The following is a 24273-nucleotide window of genomic DNA, read 5'->3' as shown; positions in this document are numbered from 1 at the left end:
ATTATAGTTAAGCCTCTTTCCAGTCTGACAATAGCCACACCCCTCTGAAGGTTAGAGGCAAGAAACACAGGACTGATTTCCATTCAAAAACCCAAGGAATCATAAATCAATTTACTATACCTCAAAGATCATGCGCTGCAGTCCAAAGCAGAAAGTTGAGCCGAAAGGGTTTGTGTTGTTTGCTGAAGAGGATCTACGTCAGCAAAAAAAAAAGCAGCAAATTAATTTAACTCAAATGACAGAACAATTCTACATTTCCAGCATTGAACCACTGTGTTCAATGATTGTTCATTTTCCCATATATGTATCATGCACCTTTGTTTTAGACAAATCCATTAGTGCAGACAAAGCTAGCTTGAGAGGTAAAAAGAGCTCCCAAAAAGGTGGATAGCAGTGCAGTAAGTGACCATTTTGGAAATTATGATTATAAACAGTTAGATTCAACATTGTCCCTTTGCATAAAGATAGAAGAGCAGAGATCTAAATAAGGATAAGGCCAACTTTACGAAGCTAGCAAAAAGGTGAACTGGTTACAGCTACAGCAGTGGAAGGCATTCAAAAGTCAATTCTACAGAGTGCAGACAAGTCCACACAAAGAAAAAAATAGGTGATAAATGCAAAACCGAAAGATCCCAGGTTATTCAGAAGTATGTTGGGCAAGAAAAAGAAACAAATAAAGATTATTGTAATTTCATAAAAGGTAATATTTCAGAAGGTTAAAGCACCAGATAATGCAAGGGTGCAGTGAAAAAGAAATTAGGAAAACAAAGGATTCAAAAACATTGGTAGTGACATTGCATTTTTAAAAAAAAATACTTTAACAGTGCATCGAGGGAGGGTTGGGTCCAATGTATCTTCTATATCCACGCACAACTTAGGCGCTGGGATCTAAACAGGTATTTTGTCCCACTTCACAGGAGAAGGAATATGCAGACATTCCACTTAAAAAGGAGGATAAACAATTTGATAAATTAAGAATAATGAAAAGGGAAGCACTGGAGAGACCCACTGGAGGATTATCTAACACCAGGGTACTGATGAATTGAAACCTAGAGAGGAAATAGCAGATACTCTGAGGATCATTTTCCAAACCTCATTAGATGCAGATGAGATACCAGAACACTGGTGGTCAGCAAATGTTGTAACATTATTCAAAAAAAGGTACGAGGGACAGGTTACATTATAGGCTAGTCAGTCTAACCCAAGTGGGCAGCAAAATACTGGAATGAATATTGGAAGATAGGATTAGCAGCTATTAGAGAGGCACATTAATCAGGGATAGTCAACATGCTAAAGGGAGATCATATCTTACTGTTTTAATTGAATTTGATAAAAGGCACTGATTGGGCCACAGCTGAAACTTTACACCCTCTTATGGTCGTACATTACAGGAAGGAAACAAATGCTTAAGGGAACTCTTCTGACAGAAGTAATGCCCCTGCCTTAAGTCTGGGTTCAAGTTCTACTTGTTTCAGAGGTGTGTCATAAAACATTTGAACAGATTCATTATAATCTCCATAATCACGAGTGAAGCACAGAGGAGATTTGCAAGAATGCTATGAAGGCTCAAAAATTGCTGGTATGAGGAAAGATTGCAATAGCTATTTTACCCAAGGGTGAGTGGTGACTTAATTCAGGTGCATAAAATAATGAGGGGCTGAGACCACTTGGACAGGGGAAGTAGTGTTTCACCTAGTGAGGTGGTCAATTACCAGGTGACACAGATTTAAGGTGATTGGTAGAAGGATTAGAGGGAACACAAGGAGTTCACTGCACATTGTGGTGATTGAAGCAGAAACCTTCAACTGTTTAAAAAAAAATTACCTGGATCTGCAAATGAAGTGCTGTAATCTGCAAGATGATGGATAAGTTGCTGGAAAAGGGGATTGGATTAAGTGGCTAATTTATTTAGCCAGAACAGAATTAATTGAATAGCTTCTTTCTGTGCTGTAACATTTCTATGTTCCTATAGCAGATACTCAAAGTATAAACAATATGAGAGCTGGTCTTATAGAATGAATGTCTGGGGAATTAATAAAGAAAATAAGGAGGTGTCAGATGATATGAACAGGTTTCAGTCTTCACTATAGAGGTTACAATTCCCATCCCATAAATTAGCAGAGGGGTAATAAAATTAATAATCAGAGGGATGTCTACTGAGCAATTTATTTGAGCTGTGAGCTGACTGGTTTTAAAAGTAGTGCCAAGAGAGATATAGTTGATGCATTGATTTTAAACTTCCTCAATTTGGGGAATGTTTCTTTAGATTGGAAAATAGCTAATGTAGTTTCTTTGCTCAAAGGAGGAAATAATAAGACTTCTAGTTCAAAATTTATCATAGGGAAACAATATTTAAGCAATTTATTGGACATCTTGAAAAAGTACCGTGATGTGAATAAAAAGGAACGAGTGCTTCTGCTGTACTTAGATTTCCGGAAAGCATTTCAGAAAGTACTCCATGCCCCCATCAATGTTACTGCAGAAAATAAAAGCACGTGATGGAGGTGGTAACATTAGTTAACCAATTTTTCTGTGCCAATCAGAAACAAAGCATGAAAGGGACATGTTCTGCCTGATAAGTCTTGCATCACATGAGTGCTAGGACATCACTTTTCCACAATTTATACACATCACTTGGATAAACAAACCAAAGGTATGATGACTAAATTTGATAAAGATAAATAATAATGGGGGGGGGGGGGGGGTGCCAAGAGAGTTTAGAGCTAGTGCTGACTGTTTATTAATAAGGAGCTACCCATTAAAGACAAAGATAAGGAGGGTGTTGAATCTTTGGAACTCCCTTTCTGAAAAGGAAGTGGAAGCAGAGTCGTTACATATTTGGAGATGGGTTAGATTCTTGTTAAGCAAAGGATGAAAGATTTTCAGGGTGAGGCAGGAATGTCAAGCAATCAGATCATGACCTTGTTGAATAGTGAAGTATGTCACAATGCCAAGTGACCTACTCTTGCTGATAATTCATATGATCACAAGAATACCTGATGTTACACTACACTTGTAAACCTACAAGCATATGTTTCAAATGAAAAACAGACAGTCAGGCTTGATAGTAAGTTCTAATTTTAATCATTTCCTCAGTTCTCAAGTTGCCTGTTACTTCTCAGACTCTGGCCCCCTCCTTATTGCCACAACTTAAATTCATATGCTCATGTACTACCTGTGAAGAACCACTGGCTTCTCCATGGGGTGTCCAAGCAATTCCTGAATTGCATCCCACTGAAAAATAGTAACACCAATATCAGTACCGTCAACAGTTTACTAATGCTTTGTTATGTTTATAAATAACTAGCAGATTTAATTAAAGCAACATCACCAGGCCTGAACTTGGCAAAGCAAAGGTTACTTTTCATTCTCAAATCCTACAACTCAATCTTTCCCTGAGTCACCAAATAATTAATTTGCCTGATTAACTGCTATCCAGGACAGAAGAAACTTCCCAGGCTTCATCAGTAAACAAAACTAAACATATTCAATAAGTGCAAAATTGATTAACTTCTATGCAAACTATATTTGGCTTTAAGTCCAAACATGCACACTTTCATTCACAAACAAAACAGATAAGACTGTCAGTTTTGCAGAACTATCATGGGTGCAAAAGTAGACAGAAGAACAAATTCAGTGGATCAAGAGTCCAAGCCACTAGAATGGAATGATGTGACTCTCTCAATTCCTTTGTTTTCACTGATGACAATCACCCTGTTGTCAACCATAGAACAACAGATAATTCTCAATTCAGCAGCTGGTCACTTGAACAGAGACCTTTGCATAAGTTAAATGTTCATTTGAGATGAGTGTTGTTTTTTTTCTTCTACTCAGGTGAGAAAAAGGGAGATTTGACTTTACTTGTCATGTTTCTGAGGGTCAGAGTTCAACTGCCCCATCTCAGATCTTGAAAACCTGCAACTTAAAAATCCAAAGGCTGTTACTAGGTAGCTTTTCATCCCAAAGGTAACCAGTACCAGTCTCTCTCTCAAAAATATCAAATTCAGTTTCTCCAAAAGTTAAGTGACCTCCACAACAAGTAAATGAACATGACAGCTGTAACCTTTGACTTCTGAATTGCAGAACAACAAAGGTACATTCTTGGCAGCACAGCAGTGTTGAAACATCTACTTTCCTAGTTTAGAACGAAGTCTTCATTGTTTGGCAAGACAGAACCTTTGAGCATTACTGAAAGGAGGCTTTAAGTTTTTCATCTATCAATGTTGAAGAAATATGAAAAAGAAAGAAAAACATCAGTTATACGTTTAGAGGGTGCTGACTGGTTAGCAAGTGAACTGTTGATTGATGGAATTTGCTTTACTTCAGTATAGCTTGTGAATTGCCCTGAGTGTAAACCACAAACCTTTGAGAAAATGTGCCCTCCACCTGAGTGCTACTTGCTTTCAAAACTGCCTTAAATTTCTAAATGATCCCTGGGGTTTGGGTATTATTTAGAAACTGGCATTTGATCATCCTTAGTTGCCCCGTATTGCAAGCAGCCTTGTGTTGCCACATATATGATTCGAAGATGTTCCCACAGTGCTTTTGGGTAGGATTTGAAATATTTGAGCCAAATGAAGAGAAACTATGATTTATTTAAAATTTTGAAATGTGAAGGAGGAGGATTGTTGTAGTGATGGGCGCCTCATTTCTGCAGCTCTTGCCCTTCTTGATGCTGACGATCACTGGATAAACTACTCCAGGTGCAGTCTCACCAATACCTTGTATAGTTGCATCAATACTTCCTTACCTTTATATTCTATTCCATTAGCTGTAAAAGCCAACAGTTCATTTGTGTTCTTTATTATCTGCTGTACCTGCATGCTAGCTTTCTGTGACTCATGAATGAGTACACATAGAACACTCTGCACTGAAACACCCCAAAAAGTCTCTCCGCATTTAGATAATAGGTTGACTTCCCTATTACTTTGATTAAAATGGCATGACCTCACACATGCCCATGTTAAACACCATCAGTCACATTTTGACCCACTCTCCTAACCTATCTATCTATATCCATTTATAAGTTTCTCATTTCCTCATTGCAATTTACAGTCCTGCCTTTTTTTGTTGTCACCCACAAATTTGGATATAGAGCCTTCTATCCCTGTATCCCAGTCGTTAATGTAGATTGTAAATAGCTGGAGTTCAAGACTGAACCCTTTGGCACCCCACTAGTTACACTTTGCCATCCAAAAAATCAAACATTTATCCCAACTCTGTCTTCTGTTCATCGGCCAGTCATCAATCCAGGGTAACAAATTATCCCAAATCCTATATGATCCAAAAGATCACAACTTCAGAAAAACAGCTAATTACGTTGATATGGCTATGTGATTTCTCCATCACCATGTCAATAAGCAGCAACTGAATTATGGTTTATTGACCCTGTGCATTTACGTCCATTATGTAAATGTGTTCATATAGGAATCTGAAAGCTTGCAGACTCTGCAGCAATGTTCAAAGACTATCAAGAGTTCTAAATCCATCGTTTTTCAAATTTAGATCTCTGTAGGAACTGAACAGAGATATTCCCTATCTTTGCTACACGTTTCCTGAATGTCATATAACCTCATGATCCAGACCAGGGACCAACTGATCAGAATGCAATTGTTGATGCTTGCACTCAAACACATTTGTAATGAGCACATTTCTGGTATCCTTTTGCATGGCACCACAAGAGTACGCTTAATGTTTGGGAGTAGAATCCTAAACAAAGTCTTGAAGAGCACTTAGCACTGGCCCTTTATAGAATTTGCTCTTAAAAACTGATTGTACCAGTTTGACACCAAGTTACGTACAGAATTAATTTGTATCCCCCTATTTAACATGTCTGCAGAATGTAGTGAAAAAGAAAGAATTGAATTTGTAAGAGTGTTTTTTTTTAAAACTTTCATTATGTGAATCAAGACAGATGAATGAGCATTCCACTCGAATTCGTAACAGACAGCATATGCAAGGAGGAATGAGGGGTTGGGGGAGAAGAATTAAATTGCACAGCCATTTCCTCACCTTGCTGTATGTGGTTACAGTACACGTTTGTGCATGGCCGTCAGCACCGCCATCTATTGATGAAAACATAATTATCAGTAACAGGAAAAACTAAAGAGAAAATTATGGTGATTGCCACTTAGGCTGCAGCTAGGATGAAGTTGGTCAAGCTCAGTAATCTTAAGCAATGCATTTATGTCAGCAGAGATGTTGAGAATTTCTGACACTCATGATTCCAGCTGCAGAGAAGTACCATTGTCAATCAAATGTGAATAGAAATACACAAAATGATTGCCATTGACTTTGATGCAGTCTACCATTTAATCATTGCTCCTTTACAGTGCAACAGTGGAAACAAATCCAATAATAAACAAGACAGGCACTGTGTTCTTCCAAATTAACTCAGACAACCCAGCTATCACTGATTATGTGAAGCCTTAATGAGTACAATCTAGGAAACCTTTTTTTAATAAACCTTTTCCTTGAGCAGAGTGTGGGGTGCTGGAAAAGCACAGGTCAGGCAGCATCTGAGAAACAGGAGAATCAACGTTTTAGGCATAAACCCTTCATCAGGGATTTCTGATTCTCCTGCTCCTCTGATACTGCTTGACCTGCTGTGCTTTTCCAGCACCACACTGAACACCCATCTCCAATCCTCACTTTCTCCTGGGTCTGTTTCTTGACTGTTAGACTCAACACATTTCATCACATTAAGATGCTGGGAGAGAGTTAAATTTGCTTCTTTAGAAGACAGACTTACTTTGTCCTATATGTCCCTTATTTCCCAGTGTGGAAGATTTGACAAGCTCTCCAACATCAGTGCAGCACATGGCTCAGATAGTAAAAGGAAATTAGTGATGATTGCATACATGTTGACTGAAGTGTTACATAACAGAACAGAACATTTCAATCGGGCATCTTGCATCAATATCTTAAGTTAGTAATTGGAGTTCTGTTGCATTGATATTTTTTCAATTAACCAGCTTGTCGCTACCCACTACTTCAAGAAGGGATTCACACATCTGAAAGTAAGCAGTGGGTTCACATGTGGCACTGGGAAGAAATTTCAAAGCTAATTTCAAGCATTAGCAAGATTCCCTGTTTTTGTACTACCAAACTGCCAAAGTTATGATAATAATTAGCATCTGCTAAGACTGCTAAAAAGAAAAACAAATCTCTTTGGGCAAAGGTACTCCAACTAGTAATATCGCTAAGTGGTCATTTAGATTGGTTGTTGCAGCATAGAGTAAAAGTGGAACTGGACGGAGCTCCAACTAACTTTACAAGAATACTTAAAATTAAAATTCAACGGAATCTGAAAATGCACAAAAGACAGAGATGCCCATTTTCAACAAAATTATTAAGATGTCTTGATTTTATGCAACTCCGTAACAGACATGTCTATTTATTTTAACCAAATCAAATAATTGCCACTGCAAGAAAGATCCTGCAGTTCACTCCTATCCCATTTGGTAAGATATGTTAAAATAGGGCAATGACAATCCTTTTTCCCCCCAAAAATGGTAATTTAACTACTGAGGAAATAAATTATGAGAAGGAACCACAGTGGTGATAAACAAATGAAATTAATTACATAAGATCCACAAACAGTCACGGCACTTTGAACAGGAGTGGGTACTGTTATGAAGCCGCTTTGTAGGACAGGTGTTTGAAGGACTGTGGAACCCGGAATTCATTACAAGATTTGTGGATATACTTTGAAAGAAAATTCAATGACTTCTTCTATTGTGTACACTGGAGGCTTTTTTTTATTAAAAAAGGTTTCCTAGAAATCAGAACTCTTGATAACTGATAGAAAGATCAATTATATTTTCTGAGCCAACTGGCTGCATGACTACAGAGACAACACAAATGCTCGTGACTTCACCACATGCCAAAATATCACAGCAACAGAATCTGGAACATTCTATACATCATTCTTTTGCCTTCAATAACCCATTAACCAAAAGAAAAGTATTGTTTTGTCAGAAAAGACAATTTGTGCCAAGAAATCAGTTTTTACTTCACTGTTCCCCTGCAAGCATTTGCATTTTTAATGGATATTTATACAAAATAACTATTCGTATTTGCATACCATTGTGCATGTTCATTAAATATTGCATCTTAAGTTTTGTTTCGATAAAACTGTAATTGTGTTCAAGAAATCTGGTCTACCGATCTTTTGTTTAAAGCCTGAACAGATAAGGTATTTAATGGTTCATCTTGGTATTTTTATTTTATGTTACAACCAGAGGTGGAGGAAGCCCTGTCATAACAGCATTATTTAAAAGACTCAGCAAATGCAGATGATGCAATGAGACTTGACTGTAGCACTAGGATGGAGATCTGCAATCTGAATATTGTATGTATTATAACTACAGCAATTTAAATTACATTACTCAAAGGATCAATACAGTTTTAAATGCAACTGCATACCCTGCAACTGGTTATGCATTCACCCAAATAATCCATCCCAGGGCCTCTCCCTCTTCCGATTTAATTGTAATGTATCAAGATGATCCTAACCTTGGCTTTTGTATGATCTCAAAGTGAGCTTACAACCCCTTATATTACCCATTGTGCAATCTGTCTCTAGCCCTATATCAGGGCATGAATACTTTCTGCTGCAGACACATTAATAATATCAGTTTCAATTAGTCGACAGTACAGTTATTGCTGTTTGGAAAGTCATCCTGATGAACCTTTTTCTTGCCCCTTTCAGCAATTCCAATGTTCCATACACTGCTGAAACCCTCCTCCAATGCTTATTACACCTTTAGAATGGGCTATTTTAATGATTTCCTAGTTAGTCTCACATTTCCCACCTTCCATAAACTTGAGCTCTAAATTTGATTATTCAGTCTGTTGTCTACCAACATTGAATCATGCGTTGGTTGGTGTTCCTATCTAACTGTTCCTCTCCCTACTTTTCATTCGCTCTATTCCAAGTGCTCTGCATTCCTCTGGCAATGTGCATTCTCCACTTCCTTTGCAGCTTCTATAGATGGGTCATGTTATCACAATCAAATTAATCCCACATTTACTTCGTGAGTGAAGCTAGGAACTCTGCAATTCATTCATATTCTGGATCATAGTTTAAAGGAGCAGCATATACACAGGATCCATGAAACATTCTGCAGGTGAGCACGAGGTTCCAGCAATTAGACAGACAAGTAAACATGTTTTTTTAAAAAGTAAACTTTCAAAATAGTGAAATTACACTATTATAAAGGAATGCTGAGTTTAAAGTTGTTTAAACTAATAAGATAAACCAAGCACTAATTGCTCATTTATTCAGTCAACTACACTCTTAGCTCTGGACATGGTGCCCCACTTGGCAGATCATTTAATCATGGAGCTCAACCTTTTCTTCCAAAGACAACTGACTTGAATTCTGGAATTACCTACTTGACAAATATAGCAATGCACCTTCTCCAACATTTTCCAGAAGAAAAGGATCTCACCTTGTTTAACTGCAAGTGGGATCTTGAAATCACAGCGATGGTATCTGTGAAAAAAAATTAAAATTATTTCCCACAGTCATTCACTGCATAGAATGGAGAGATTCTCACCCCTCCTGAACTCAATAACTCAGACAATATCAGATTCATACAAAAAATGTCTGCAGAGATGTTGAAACACCTCATTATACACAACTCACATTTAAGAATAAGGATTCCTAACCCAACCTGGAATATCAGATATAATACAAAAATAAAAAAGTTAAGCTCAAACAAACTGCAAATGAATGAAGGATTGCTTGAATCTAATGAACATTGCTTTGTAATTTGCAGGGGGATTTTTTGACTGATCACGAACCAGATTTAAGAAACAAAAGTACTATTTCCAAGGCAATATTTCTACTAACATGTTATTTTCAGAGATAATTTAAGAAGGAATTTCTTCTTTAGCAGGAACTTGAACAGCAAATCTCCAAGGAGCGTAGAAACACTAAATGAGAAAAGTAGGACGCCCAGGACAATGAATTAAAAACAACTTTGAATCTAGCTTCAACAATGAACTCAATAGTGAGTTACAGTGCCAGTAAAACTGTTGTAGTCCAAATAGGCTTTAATCTTCAGGACTAAAGTTATGATTCCTTTAAATGAACTTGTCATCTGCTGAAAGTGTTGGCAATACATTTGGCAGCACAAGTGGATAGTAAAATCGCACGTTGTTCAGTGTCCCACTCCCAAGCTGGATTAATTTAAATAAACTACACACTTCAATTTTAATAAAACAGTTCAGTAACTGAACAAAAGATAGTAACAGGCACAGATCTCACCAATCTGCAGTAATACTACAGTTAATGTGGCATTTTGTGTATCCATTGAAAGTTAAGGCATCAGTATTAATCCACACTGGTGAGTCTGTAGAAATCTGTGACCACATGAAGCTCAGTTCTACCACACTTCTCAAGTGTATGATAAATTCTGTAGCTCACACTGTGCATGTTGATTTGGTGTAAAAAGTGAGGTCTGCAGATGCTGGAGATCAGAGCTGAAAATGTGTTGCTGGTTAAAGCGCAACAGGTCAGGCAGCATCCAAGGAACAGGAAATTCGACGTTTCGGGCACAAGCCCTTCATCAGGAATGAGGAAATTGCGTCCAGCAGACTAAGATAAAAGGTAGGGAGGAGGGACTTGGGGGAGGGGCGATGGAGATGCGATAGGTGGAAGGAGGTCAAGGTGAGGGTGATAGGCCGGAGTGGGGTGGGGGCGGAGAGGTCAGGAAGAAAATTGCAGGTTAGGAAGATGGTGCTGAGTTCGAGGGAATCGACTGAGACAAGGGGGGGGGGGGGGGGGGGGGGGGGGGAGGGGAAATGAGGAAACTGGAGAAATCTGAGTTCATCCCTTGTGGTTGGAGGGTTCCCAGGCAGAAGATGAGGCGCTCTTCCTCCAACCGTCGTGTTGTTATGTTCTGCCGGTGGAGGAGTCCAAGGACCTGCATGTCCTTGGTGGAGTGAGAGGGAGAGTTAAAGTGTTGAGCCACGGGGTGGTTGGGTTGGTTGGTCCGGGCGTCCCAGAGGTGTTCCCTGAAGCGTTCCACAAGTAGGCGGCCTGTCTCTCCAATATAGAGGAGGCCACATCGGGTGCAGCGGATGCAATAGATGATGTGTGTGGAGGTGCAGGTGAATTTGTGGCGGATATGGAAAAATCCCTTGGGGCCTTGGAGAGAGGTAAGGGAGGAGGTGTGGGCACAAATTTTGCAATTCCTGCGGTTGCAGGGGAAGGTGCTGGGAGTGGAGGTTGGGTTGGTGGGGGGTGTGGACCTGACGAGGGAGTCACAAAGGGAGTGGTCTTTGCGGAACGCCGATTGGGGAGGGGAGGGGAGGGAAATATATCCCTGGGGGTGGGGTCCGTTTGGAGGTGGAGGTGGCGGAAATGACGGCGGATGATACGCTGTATACGGAGGTTGGTGGGGTGGTAGGTGAGAACCAGTGGGGTTCCGTCCTGGTGGCGGTTGGAGGGGCGGGGCTCAAGGGTGGAGGAGCGGGAAGTGGAGGAGATGCGGTGGAGGGCATCGTCGATCACGTCTGGGGGGAATCTGCGGTCTTTGAAGGAGGAGACCAGTATTGGAACTGGTCCACCTGGGAGCAGATGTGGCAGAGACGAAGGAATTGGGAATATGGGATGGAGTTTTTACAGGGGGCAGGGTGGGAGGAGGTGTAGTCCAGGTAGCTGTGGGAGTCAGTCGGTTTATAGTAGATGTCTGTGTTGATTCGGTCACCTGAGATAGAAATGGAAAGGTCTAGGAAGGGGAGGGAGGGGTCTGAGACAGTCCAGGTGAATTTGAGGTCGGGATGGAAGGTGTTGGCAAAGTTGATGAACTGTTCAACCTCCTCGTGGGAGCACGAAGCAGTGCCGATACAGTCATCGATGTAGCGGAGGAAAAGGTGGGGGGTGGTACCAGTGTAGTTGCGGAAGATGGACTGTTCCACATATCCTACGAAGAGACAGGCATAGCTGGGGCCCATGTGGGTGCGCATGGCAACTCCTTTAGTTTGGAGGAAGTGGGAGGATTGGAAAGAGAAGTTGTTCAGGGTGAGGACCAGTTCAGTCAGTCGGAGGAGGGAGTCAGTGGAAGGGTACTGGTTGGTGCGGCGGGAAAGGAAGAAGCGGAGGGCTTTGAGTCCTTCATGATGGGGGATGGAGGTGTACAGGGACTGGATGCCCATCGTGAAAATAAGGTGTTGGGGACCGGGGAAGCGAAAATCATGGAGGTGGAGGGCGTGGGTGGTGTCCCGAACGTAGGTGGGGAGTTCTTGGACTAAAGGGGACAGGACCGTGTCGAGGTATGCGGAGATGAGTTCGGTGGGGCAGGAGCAGGCTGAGACAATGGGTTGGCCGGGGCAGTCAGGTTTGTGGATTTTGGGCAGGAGGTAGAAACGGGCGGTGCGGGGTTGTGGGGACTATGAGGTTGGAGGCGGTGGATGGGAGATCCCCTGAGGTGATGAGGTTATGGATGGTCTGGGAGATGATGGTTTGGTGGTGGGAGGTGGGGTCATGGTCAAGGGGGCAATAGGAGGCGGCATCCACGAGCTGGCGTTTGGCCTCAGCGGTATAAAGGTCAGTGCGCCAAACTACTACCGCGCCTCCCTTGTCTGCCGGTTTGATGGGGAGGTTGGGGTTGGAACGGAGGGAGTGGAGGGCTGCACATTCTGAGGGTGAGAGGTTGGAGTGGGTAAGAGGGGTGGACAGATTGAGTCAGTTAATGTTGCGGCGGCAGTTGGCTATAAATAGATCGAGGGCGGGTTAAGAGGCCAACACAGGGTGTCCAGGTGGATGGGGTGTGTTGGAGGCGGGAGAAGGGGTCGTCAGAGGGTGGTCGGGAGTCTTGGTTGTAAAAGTAGGCATGGAGGCGAAGGCGGCTGAAGAATTGTTCAATATCTCGCCGCGTGTTGAACTCATTAATCCGAGGGCATAGGGGAATGAAGGTGAGGCCTCTGCTGAGGACTGATCTTTCACCCTCAGAGAGGGGGAGGTCTGGAGGGATGGTGAAGATCCGGCAAGTCTGGGAGCTAGGACCTGGTGTGGGACTGGATTGATTGATTTGGTGTACAAAGCACTTTTCTTAGCACCTGTTCAGGCCAATATTTTGTGTACAAGTTGACCCTTCATTTTACAGTATATGCATATTTAGGGCTTCACTCTTTAGGAATTGACCTCAATTTTTCAGCTGAAATACATGTTTAAGGTAATACTTGTGCATAGAATCAAGCTGGTGATGCAGACCATATTGCAAGAAAATGCATGGTCACTTAAAGCATGTTAACAGCCAGACTATTTGAACAGAAAAGGGTTCTTCTCTGGTGGCTCACTTTTACTTAGTGTACAAGTTAACCCAGAATTTGTAAGAATTGCATGAAGCCCCACAAGTTTACTTTGTTACAATCCATTATACTCCTCTGTGAGCACTGAGATCATTACCCAAGGTAGCCAGCATTAGTCAAATACTTTCCTTAAAAGGTACTACATTGACGGCAAGCTGTTCACCTGTTAAAAGGCATCACACTTGAGCCAAGCTAACTTTGCATAATGAACAGGGACATAACACTTTCTAGCAGGGATCTACTGGACAGCCACATAGAGAGAGAATACTGGTTAATGCAAGCTTTTTAGCTTAGATTGAGGTTTAGGTGTAGGTTTGCTCACTGAGCTATAGGTTTGACATCCAGACATTTCATTACCTGGCTAGGTAACATCAGTCGCAACCTCCAAGTGAAGCGAAGCTGTTGTTTCCTGCTTTCTATTTATATCTTTCTCCTGGATGGGGTTCCTGAGGTTTGTGGTGATGTCATTTCCTGTTCGTTTTCTGAGGGGTTGATAGATGGCATCTAGATCTATGTGTTTGTTTATGGCGTTGTGGTTGGAGTGCCAGGCCTCTAGGAATTCTCTGGCACGTCTTTGCTTAGCCTGTCCCAGGATAGATTTGTTGTCCCAGTCAAAATGGTGTTTTTTTTTCATCCATGTGTAGAGCTACAAGGGAGAGAGGGTCGTGTCTTTTTGTGGCTAGCTGGTGTTTGTGTATCCTGGTGGCTAACTTTCTTCCTGTTTGCCCTACGTAGTGTTTGTGGCAGTCCTTGCATGGAATTTTGTAGATGACGTTGGTTTTGTCCATGGGTTGTACTGGGTCTTTTAAGTTTGTTAGTTTTTGTTTTGAGAGTGTTGGTGTGTTTGTGTGCTACTAGGATTCAGAGGGGTCTTAGTAGTCTGGTTGTCATTTCAGAAACTTCTTTGACGTATGGTAAGGTGGTTAGGGTTTCTGGCTGTGTTTGGTCTGCTTGTCGTGGTTTGTTCTTGAGCAATCTGCAAACTGTATTATTTGAGTACCCGTTCTTCTTGAATACATTGTATAGGTGGTTCTCCTGTTTTCCACAGTTCGTCTGTGCTGCAGTGTGTGGTGGCTTGTTGGAATAGTGTTCTGATACAGCTTCGTTTGTGTGTGTTGGGATGGTTGCGGGTGTAGTTACGTATTTGGTCAGTGTTTGTCGGTTTTCTGTATACGCAGGTTTGTCGTTCTCCGTTGTCCTTTCTTTCGACTGTGATGACAGTTTGTCGTCAGTTTCTTCCTCCTCGGTGAACTTTATGCCTGTGAGGGTGTTGTTGATGATGTTAAATGTCTCTTCTATCTTGTTTCATTTTGTGATGACAAAGGTGTCATCTACATAGAGGACCCAGATTTTTGGTTTGATGGTTGGTATGGCTGTTTGTTCTAGTCTTTGCGTTCCCGCTTCTGCTATGAATCCTGATAGCGGAGATCCCATGGTTTGTTTGTAGACTATGTTGTTGAAAATGAAGTGGGTGGTGAGGCACAGATCCACTAGCTTCATGTTGTTTTCATTGGTAATGTGATTGATGGTGGTTGGGGTGTGTGTGTGATGGCCTCTTCTAAAAATGTGTGGCAAGTGTTTCCTTTGCCAGGTCGATGTTGATGGAGGTGAACAGTGCCGTTACGTCGAATGTGATCATTGTTCCTGTATTTTGTTGTTGATGATTTTTTAGGAATTCCTGGGTGGAGTGGATGGAGTGCTGTGACTCTTCTACTAGGTATTTGTGTGTAGCTCTTTGGCCAGTCTGTAAGTTGGTGTTCCGGGTAGTGAGACTATGGGTCTGAGGGGGGCTCCTGGTTTATGGATTTTTGGGAGTCCATAGAATCGCGAGGTGTTGGTCCCGTCCAGTTTCATTTTCTGGAATTCAGTCTTGTTTAATTGTCCGGAGTTGTGTAATTTTGTAATTTTTGTAATATCTCCTAAGAAAATTACACAATTCCAGACAATTGAACAAGACGGAATTCCAGAAAATGAAACCCAAATGGGACCAACACCCCACGATAATGCAAAGACTAGAACAAACAGCCATACCAACCATCAAACCAAAAAATCTGGGTCCGCTACGTAGATGACACCTTGCAACATGCACTGTCATCACAAAACGAAATAAGATAGAAGAGACATTTATCATCATCAACAACACCACTACAGGCATAAAGTTCACCAAGGAGGAAGAAACCGCCGACAAACTCGCATTCCGGGATGTCACAGTCAAAAGAAAAGGACAACGGAGAACTACAAACCTGCGTATACAGAAAACCAACAAACACTGACTGACAAACCATGAGCAAAACCAATGTAGTGTACAAAATCCCATGCAAGGACTGCACAAACACTACATAGGACAAACAGGAAGACAGCTAACGACCCGCATCCATGAACACCAACTAGCCACGAAACGACACGACCAGCTATCCTTAGTAGCCACACACACAGATGACAAGCAACATGAATTCGACTGGGACAACACTACTATTATAGGGCAAGCCAAACAGAGAACAGCCAGGGAATTCACAGAGGCTTGGCACTCATCCACAGATTCAACAAACACATCGACCTGGACCCAATATACCGGCCACTGCAGCGGACAGCAAGAACTGACAACTGGAAGCGGAAGAGACAAGCCACTATGAATGCTGCAGGAAACATCACAGCAGCGCTTCACAGGAGGCTCCCAAGCACTGAGGATGTCACCTAGAAAGGGGACGAAACGTTTGCAACACAAATTCCCAGCTCGGCGAACAGAACCACAACGAGCACCCGAGCTACAAATCTTCTCCCAAACTTTAAACACTGACCAAATACTTAACTACACCAGCAACTATCCCAACACACACAAACAAAGCTGTATCAGAACACTATTCCAACAAGCCACCACACACTGCAGCACAGATGGACTTTGGAAAACAGAGGAGAACCACCTATACAACGTATTCAAGAAGAACGGATACTCAATAATACAGTGAGCAGAATCCTCAAGAACAAACCACGACAAGCAGACCAAACACAGCCAGAAACCCTAACCATCTTACCATACATCAAAGAAGTTTCTGAAATGACAGCCAGACTACTAAGACTCCTCTGAATCCTAGTAGCACACAAATCCACCAACACACAAAACAAAAACTAAAACTTAAAAGACCCAGTACAACCCATGGACAAAACCAATGTCATCCACAAAATTCCATGCAAGGACTGCCACAAACATTACGTAGGACAAACAGGAAGAAAGTTAGCCCCAGGATACACGAACACCAGCTAGCCACAAAAAGACACGACCCTCTCTCCCTCGTAGCCCCACACACGGATGGAAAAAAAACCCCACCATTTTGACTGGGACAACACATCTATCCTGGGACAGCTAAGCAAAGACATGCCAGAGAATTCCTAGAGGCCTGGCACTCCAACCACAACACCATAAACAAACCCAGATCTAGATGCCATCTATCAACCCCTCAGAAAACGAACAGGAAATGACATCGCCACAAACCCCATCCAGGAGAAAGATATAAATAGAAAGCAGGGGACAGCAGCTTCGTTTCACTTGGAGTTCGCCACTGATGAGGTTACCTATCCAGGTAATGAAATGTCTGGATATCAAACCTACAGCTCAGCGAGCAAACATATACCCTATACTGGTTAATTTTGACCATTCTCCCACCTTATCCTCATAGCTAGATTTGCCAGAGATTGAGCTGATGACCCCAATGACGAGTTTGACCCCATAGTGTATCTATCCACTTGGTCTCGACACAAATTACACTTGGGAGAGTATCGTCCCTTGTATAGTTTCCTACCAGGCCAATCACACTGAAAAATACATTTTTTTTATTTCTCATACCAAAGTAGCTCAGTTCCTTCTTAAACTAAAATGAAAGTGCACACGTGTGCACAGCATACTCTGAAATTGCTCAACATTCATTGGACAGGTCCACTTCAATAGTGGGACAGCATGGCAGCAACTAACATTATGATTGTACTTGCAACAGCTCAAGACTTCTGCTGAGTGACCTGTAGAGGATATACACTTCAATGAGAATCAGGATGGCTTCTGCACCTCTTTCAAATGGCTGCATTTCAGTCAGGAATCTGGATGGTTAATTTGTGTCTCAGTTGAATATTTACTCGGTTAGTGCTAACTCGGTGACCCTCACCCAAATGCTCCCACATCCACCTTCAATTTTTCTTTGTTGAAATTGCAAACGTAAATATTTAATATAAATACAATGAAGGTTTGTTCAACTTAAAAATAACAACATTGTTTTTAAAAACAGTAAAGTGGCCTTCTGTGCTGTATAATCCTGAGTCTACAAGTTTCACTGATCACAGGGCGTACAGCTGCAGTTGACACTCACATATTGAAGTTGTAATGACCTGGGTAGTTAGTGTGAAGGACAAATTTCTTCACTTGGTGTGTGGTGGCATCAAACAGGACATCCTGCAAAGGCAAAAAAGATGAATACAAGTTGTAGAAAGCAAGCAGTATAAACCCAACTCATCAAGTGAGATTGCAGATACGCACCACTCCCAGAGTAAAGTAGTTGAAAAAGTAGTCATTGCACTTGGAGGGAACCTGCTTGTGAGGGGAAGGAGAGTGGATCTTCATCTGTGGAAACAAGAGCAAATCAAATCAATATGCACAATGTGCAAAATCAATATTGCAAAGCAGCAAAATTATCACTACACAAAGCCTACAGCTCTTGAGTAAAATACATATGGCTTTCATGACTAGAATCTCCACAACGAGTAAGGAGATTTTTGGTTTATTAGAGAATGCCGGATTTGGGTTCATAGGTCTCAGGCCATCAAATGAAACTGTACAGAAGAGTGCTGTTACTGGTTAATCGTTACTGGTACTAATCAGAAGATGGGAATTACATGACATCAAGTGTGCAGATATTGCTTGAAAAGTAATTTGTACCAGATGCTACAGCTCGAAAGAACTATAGCAAGTACATTCAGTCCCCAACTTAAAGTACAACTTTCAAGATTTGCCCTTTCAGAAACGCAAGATAGAAGTTGATCCATCACATATTTATCATTTGCATCTGATCCCCAAGTCAGAATTACCTTGTCCTCTGACTTGTAGAAAACCTTGTGTGGCGATCCCAAAGCACTCAGCACATCCTGGCAAGAATCCCCAAAATACACACAGCGTTCAAATGTGTGCATCTTTGTATCTGCCAATACTCCAGGGGCACAACCTGCAACCAGAAACAGAGGCAGTTTAGAATCAGTTCAGCATACTGCAGCAAAGGAAACATACGGCAGCTTTTGAAAAAGACAGCAAAATGTATTTGAGTTAAGAAAATACTGGCACCCAGTGACAAAGCAGTTTGCCTCAACATTTTTCACCATGAATTGCCCATGTTTGTATTTCAAACAATCTCTGCCCTCTTCCCAATGAAGCAAGAGCTCAGCTGGATTCAGCAAGTGAAAATGCAAAACTACTACACTAGCCTTAAACAAACACTTGCAGATATTAGGGGAGGGGAAACCTGTCAGCATTCTCAAACAAGCGACTAACTTCAAATGCTAAAGATGGAGGAAGACTCCTAAATAAGTCCCCATTCTCTACAGTTGTGCTACTGTGTTAATCAGTAATAAATTCTGTAGCAAATCAATCTCAGTTATACTAAAGACAGCATAATTTAAATTAAATTCCACAATCATTACATGGCATTCAATATTTTAAACTAGCATTTTAGAAATCTGTTCTTGAAAATCTGCTCTTTCAATCAAGCTAATAAATGCAGTGAATGAGCAAACCAAGTTTCATTTTTGTTTTGTGGAACTAAAAAGATTGCTAGTGTTTTTGCTCATTGCATTCAGCAGTTACATGTATGTTTCTGGTGCAACTAGCAGATCTGCAGTTTTAGAGATAGCAATAGCTTTGTTATCCATAGACTATTAGATCAGATTCCCTACAGTATGGAAACAGGCCCTTCAGCCCAACAAGTCCACATCAACCCTCCGAAGAGTAACCCATGCAGACTCATTTCCTTACATTTACCCCTGACTAATACGCATAACACGATGGGCAGTTTAGTACGGCCAATTCACCTAACCTGCACATCTTTGGATTGTGGGAGGAAATCCACACAGACACTGGGAGAATGTACAACTTCTATACAAACAGTCGCCAGATGCTGGAATTGAACCTGGATCCCTGGCGCTGTGAGGCAGCAGTGCTAACCACTGAGTCATGTGCCACCCGAAATTAATTACTTGAATTTAACTTAATCACACCAACTGCCCTGATCGGATTTGAAACCCTGTCCTCAGGGTTTCCTCGTCCAGTGGCATTAACCCTACACCATCTCTCTATTTATTACCCAAGATCTTTTGTTTTAAAAAAAAACTGCAGTAGGGAATGCGAGCTTCTCTGGTTGGACATTCATTGCTCTTTCCCGGTTGTCCTCGACATGTTGGTGCCGAGCTACCTTCTTGAATCACTGCAATCCATTTGGTCCAGGTACCCCGGAAGCACAATTGGAGAGGGAATGCCAGAATTTTGAAACTGCAGCGAAAGAATGGTAACAATTTTCCAAGTCAGGGTAGTAAGCAGCTTCGAGGGTAACTTGCAGGTGGTGTTCTTTCGTACCTGCTGCCCTCCTCATTCAAGATGGAGGTGGCCATAGACTTTGGAAAGTGCTCAGCAGCCTTCATTAATTTCTAGTTTGTAATCAATCTGTACATTTGGAGCTCCTCTGATTTAACAACCACAGCCAAAAAGACCAAGGTCAGTACCAAGTTAATTGAATGTAATGAGGAGCTGCATTGGAATTGCTGTGAGCCATCACAAATACACAAGATCAATTGTCTTCTTTTGGGTTGTAATGATCATACAATTCTATCCCATAAGTTATAATTAGGGGCCATTTAGCTAGCATCTTCACCCAAACAATCGATTATTTTGTTACCTCCATATTCAATCACTCCATCGTTCTCTTGGCCAAACTCTCATCCTCCAACCTATTCTCAGTCAATAACAATGATCACGCACATGGGTGGAAGTGGCTTTTGTCATGCAGTAGGCTATAAACTGAATTGCTATTGGGAGATGCAGCTCAAAAAAGTCAATTGTTTCAGAAAACAGGGGTAAATGGGGGCACAACTGAGGAGAGGGCAGGCAAGAGACAGACAGCACGATTTGTCAATTTTTAACAGCGCCATGTTTCATAGAAGTAACTACCATTAACTAAATTATTCTCCTGTTTCTTGAATTCATTCTGAAACATGACAAAGGAATAAGTCAAATTGAGGTTTTGACAATTCATAAATTTCAATAATAAAAAGTTTGTGATAAAGCTGCAACAATGGTTAGCTTCTGGAAACTCAGATCACAAAAATCTAGTTAGTGTTGGACAGAGTTGGGTATCCTGCAATAACTAAAACATCCAGGTACTCCAAAATCTGGCCATCATTTGCAAGGCTCAAGGACTATGGTGGAACACACTTCACTTGCCTGAATAAGTGAAGCTCCAATACATTCAAAGTTGACACCAAAAAGAATGCAGCCCATTGATGGTTATCCTAATCACCATGTCACGCATTCATCCCTCCATCACTGGTTCATAGTCACAGTACTGTGTACCACCTATAATATGCACTGTAGTAACTCACCAACCCTTTTTCAACAGCAACTCCCAAACCCACAAACACCAAGAACATAGGTAGCAGCACATGGGCAAACCTGCAAGTTCCCTTCAAGCAACACAACCCTAATTTGGAATATTACTGTGGTCCTGTTCGCCGAGCAGGGAATTTGTGTTGCAGACATTTCGCACACTGTCTAGGTGACAGCCTCAGTGCTTGGGAGCCTCCTGTGAAGCGCTTCTGTGATGTTTCCTCCGGCATTTATAGTGGTTTGTCTCTGCTGCTTTCAGTTGTCAGTTCCAGCTGCCCGCTGCAGAGGCCGGTATATTGGGTCCAGGTCGATGTGTTTGTTCATAGAATCTGTGGATGAGTGCCATGCCTCTAGGAATTCCCTGGCTGTTCTGTTGACTTGTCCTATAATAGTAGTGTTGTCCCAGTCGAATTCATGTTGCTTGTCATCTGCGTGTGTGGTTAAGGATAGCTGGTCGTATCGTTTCATGTCTAGTTGGTGTTCATGGATACGGATCGTTAGCTGTCTTCCTGTTTGTCCTATGTAGTGTTTTGTGCAGTCCTTGCATGGGATTTTGTACACTACATTGGTTTTGCTCATGCTGGGTATCGGGTCCTTCGTCCTGGTGAGTTGTTGTCTGAGTGGCTGTTGGTTTGTGCTGTTATGAGTCCTAGTGGTCGTAGTAGTCTGGCTGTCAGTTCAGAAATGTTCTTGATGTATGGTGCCTTGGCTACGGAATGAGGACACGCCACAACCCAAAGGACTAGCCACGTTACCATACATCAAGAACATTTCTGAACTGACAGCCAGACCACTGCGACCCCTAGGACTCATAACAGCACACAAACCAACAGCCACTCTCAGACAACAACTCACCAGGACGAAGGACCCGATACCCAGCATGAGCAAAACCAATGTAGTGTACAAAATCCCATGCAAGGACTGCACAAAACACTACATAGGACAAACAGGAAGACAGCTAACGATCCGCATCCATGAACACCAACTAGCCACGAAACGACACGACCAGCTATCCTTAGTAGCCACACACGCAGATGACAAGCAACATGAATTCGATTGGGACAACACTACTATTACAGGGCAAGCAAAACAGAGAACAGCCAGGGAGTTCCTAGAGGTGAGGCATGGCACTCATCCACAGATTCTAACAACAAACACAAACACAAACACAAACACATCGACCTGGACCCAATATACTGGCCACTGCAGCGGGCAGCTGGAACTGAACTGGAAGTGGCAGAGACAAACCACTATAAATGCCGGAGGAAACATCACAGGAGTACTTCACAGGAGGCTCCCAAGCACTGAGGCTGTCACCTAGACAGGGGACGAAACGTCTGCAACACAAATTCCCAGCTCAGCAAACAGAATCACAACAACTAGCACCCGAGCTACAAATCTTCTCACAAACTTTGGAATATTATTGCTGTTCCTCCACGGTCACTGGGTCAAAATCCCTGAAGTTGTTTCTATCCCCTCTTCCTCCCGTCCCTACTGGCAACCTCCACTTCCTCCCGTCCCTACTGGCAACCCCCCCCCCACTCCTTACAGCACTGAACGTGCTTGCAGAAAAGACTTCAGCTGCACAATAAATGCTGATCTTATCAGTAATACCTATCTGAATAACTAAAAAAGGTGTAGGACAACAGGAAGCACACAGTGACTTTGCTGCATTTCTACTTGAGTGAAGACCTCCATTTGGATCTAATTTGTGGACATGCTGATTATTTATTGAAGGCATGGGCAAAATCCCAAAGGACAGCAAGCATTGCACATCTAATGTACCCAGCAGACACCAGAAGCAATTCAAGGCAGACTGTGCTTAATCGATAACCGATGAAGTCCATGTTTTATCATGCTGTCATGTGACTAGACCTGAGAGGAGTAACGTCAGGAAGACATTACCTCTTTCCAAACAACTGATCATACTCTGCCCTAGTTAAAGGCCAAGCAGAAAGACACAGGAACCAAAAAGGGACACAAGCACACCAGGGACAGGAGATGCTTTTGAATAATTTGTCAAAATTACTCTCTCAAAATGCTTTCCAGCTTGCAGAAAATGAAAAAAGATTTCCTGGTGGTGTGGGAGACCTACTCTCATACAGTAACAAGTAGAGGCTGACAGAATAACACCACCATATGAAGTAACCCATGAACACATCCACTCCAAGGCTGAAGGGTAGGGTTATGTTATAATTACTGGAGCTTCCATTTAGGATTTAGAAGTATTTAGAAGTATCAGTGCTAAATCTAGGTCCATCCAAATTCCACAAATTATCAAGAAAAAAAATAAAACTGTAAACATTGAGGTTAGCTCCACACAGAATTGTCAAGGTTCAGAAATTATAGAGTTTCCGTTTCATGGCTCTGCACTATCTTACTATTAACAGCTTAAATATTCAATGATGTATAGTAGATTAATTCCTGGCCCTCGTGATGCTCAAGCTCTAAATCTATTAAGAGGCAAAGGGAAGCACTTAGATGTAAACATTAAGGTGATATATGGATAGGAAAATATGCATTCTCTTCACATTTGCTTTGCAGTAAGAGAAGTCAAAGTATTAAGGAAGAACATCAAAAATGATAAAATGTTTAGAATACTCTAAACCAGGATATTGGAGCAGAAAACCAGATATAGCAGGGAGTATGTCAGGGTATTACATAGATGAGTGCGGATTGTTTTTCTTTCTTCACATTAACTCTTTTTGCACACTCCCATAGCACAGGGCCTGCACACAGGAGTCAGACACTGATTGTACACAGTCCAAGCCCAATCCCACTGGTCAAGGACAAGAGGCAATTATAAATCCCCTCCTGCTATCCTCGCACCAAAATAAGTATTTACAAAGAGTCGTAGACATGTACAGCACAGAAACGGATGCTTCAGTCAACCTCATCCATGCTGACCAGATATCCTGAATTAATCTAGTCTAATTTGCCACCATTTGGTCCATATCCCTCAACCCTTCCTACTCAAGGCACTGACCAAAGGCATGCATAACAAATGCCTTCTTCACTATCCTATCGACCTGTGACTCCACTTTCAAGGTCTCTGCTCACTAATACTCCCCAGGACCTCACCATCAAGTGCATAATTCATTCTCTAATTTGCTTTTCCAAAAAGCAGCACCATATATTTATTTAAATTAAACTCCATTTGCCACCCCTCGCTCCTTGGCCTCTTGCCTCATCTGAGCAAGGTTTCATTGCATTGAAATGGTCTTCTTCGCTGTCCACTACATCTCCTATTGTGGTGTCATCTGCAAATTGACCTCCTACATTCACATCCAAATCATTTATATAAATGACAAAAAGCAGGA

At 41.9% G+C, this 24273-nt stretch overlaps 1 protein-coding gene across 1 annotated transcript in view; it reads right to left on the bottom strand.

Moving 5' to 3' along the window:
• phaf1 (phagosome assembly factor 1) overlaps positions 1-24273 on the bottom strand; it is a 75112-nt gene that overhangs the window by 7814 nt on the left and 43025 nt on the right. The window contains exons 9-15 of the mRNA XM_060838216.1: positions 18394-18527; positions 17846-17929; positions 17679-17761; positions 9456-9499; positions 6013-6065; positions 3176-3234; positions 121-193 (exon numbers count right to left, since the gene is read on the bottom strand). Of these exons, the coding sequence (XP_060694199.1) occupies positions 121-193; positions 3176-3234; positions 6013-6065; positions 9456-9499; positions 17679-17761; positions 17846-17929; positions 18394-18527 (530 nt within the window). The remainder of the gene's footprint in view (positions 1-120; positions 194-3175; positions 3235-6012; positions 6066-9455; positions 9500-17678; positions 17762-17845; positions 17930-18393; positions 18528-24273) is intronic.

The sequence above is a fragment of the Hemiscyllium ocellatum genome, chromosome 17 (genome assembly GCF_020745735.1).
Source record: "Hemiscyllium ocellatum isolate sHemOce1 chromosome 17, sHemOce1.pat.X.cur, whole genome shotgun sequence".
NCBI classification, from domain to species: Eukaryota; Metazoa; Chordata; class Chondrichthyes; order Orectolobiformes; family Hemiscylliidae; genus Hemiscyllium; species Hemiscyllium ocellatum.
Note: the sequence above shows the minus strand (reverse complement) of the source record. Positions and strands in the feature narration are given on the sequence as shown.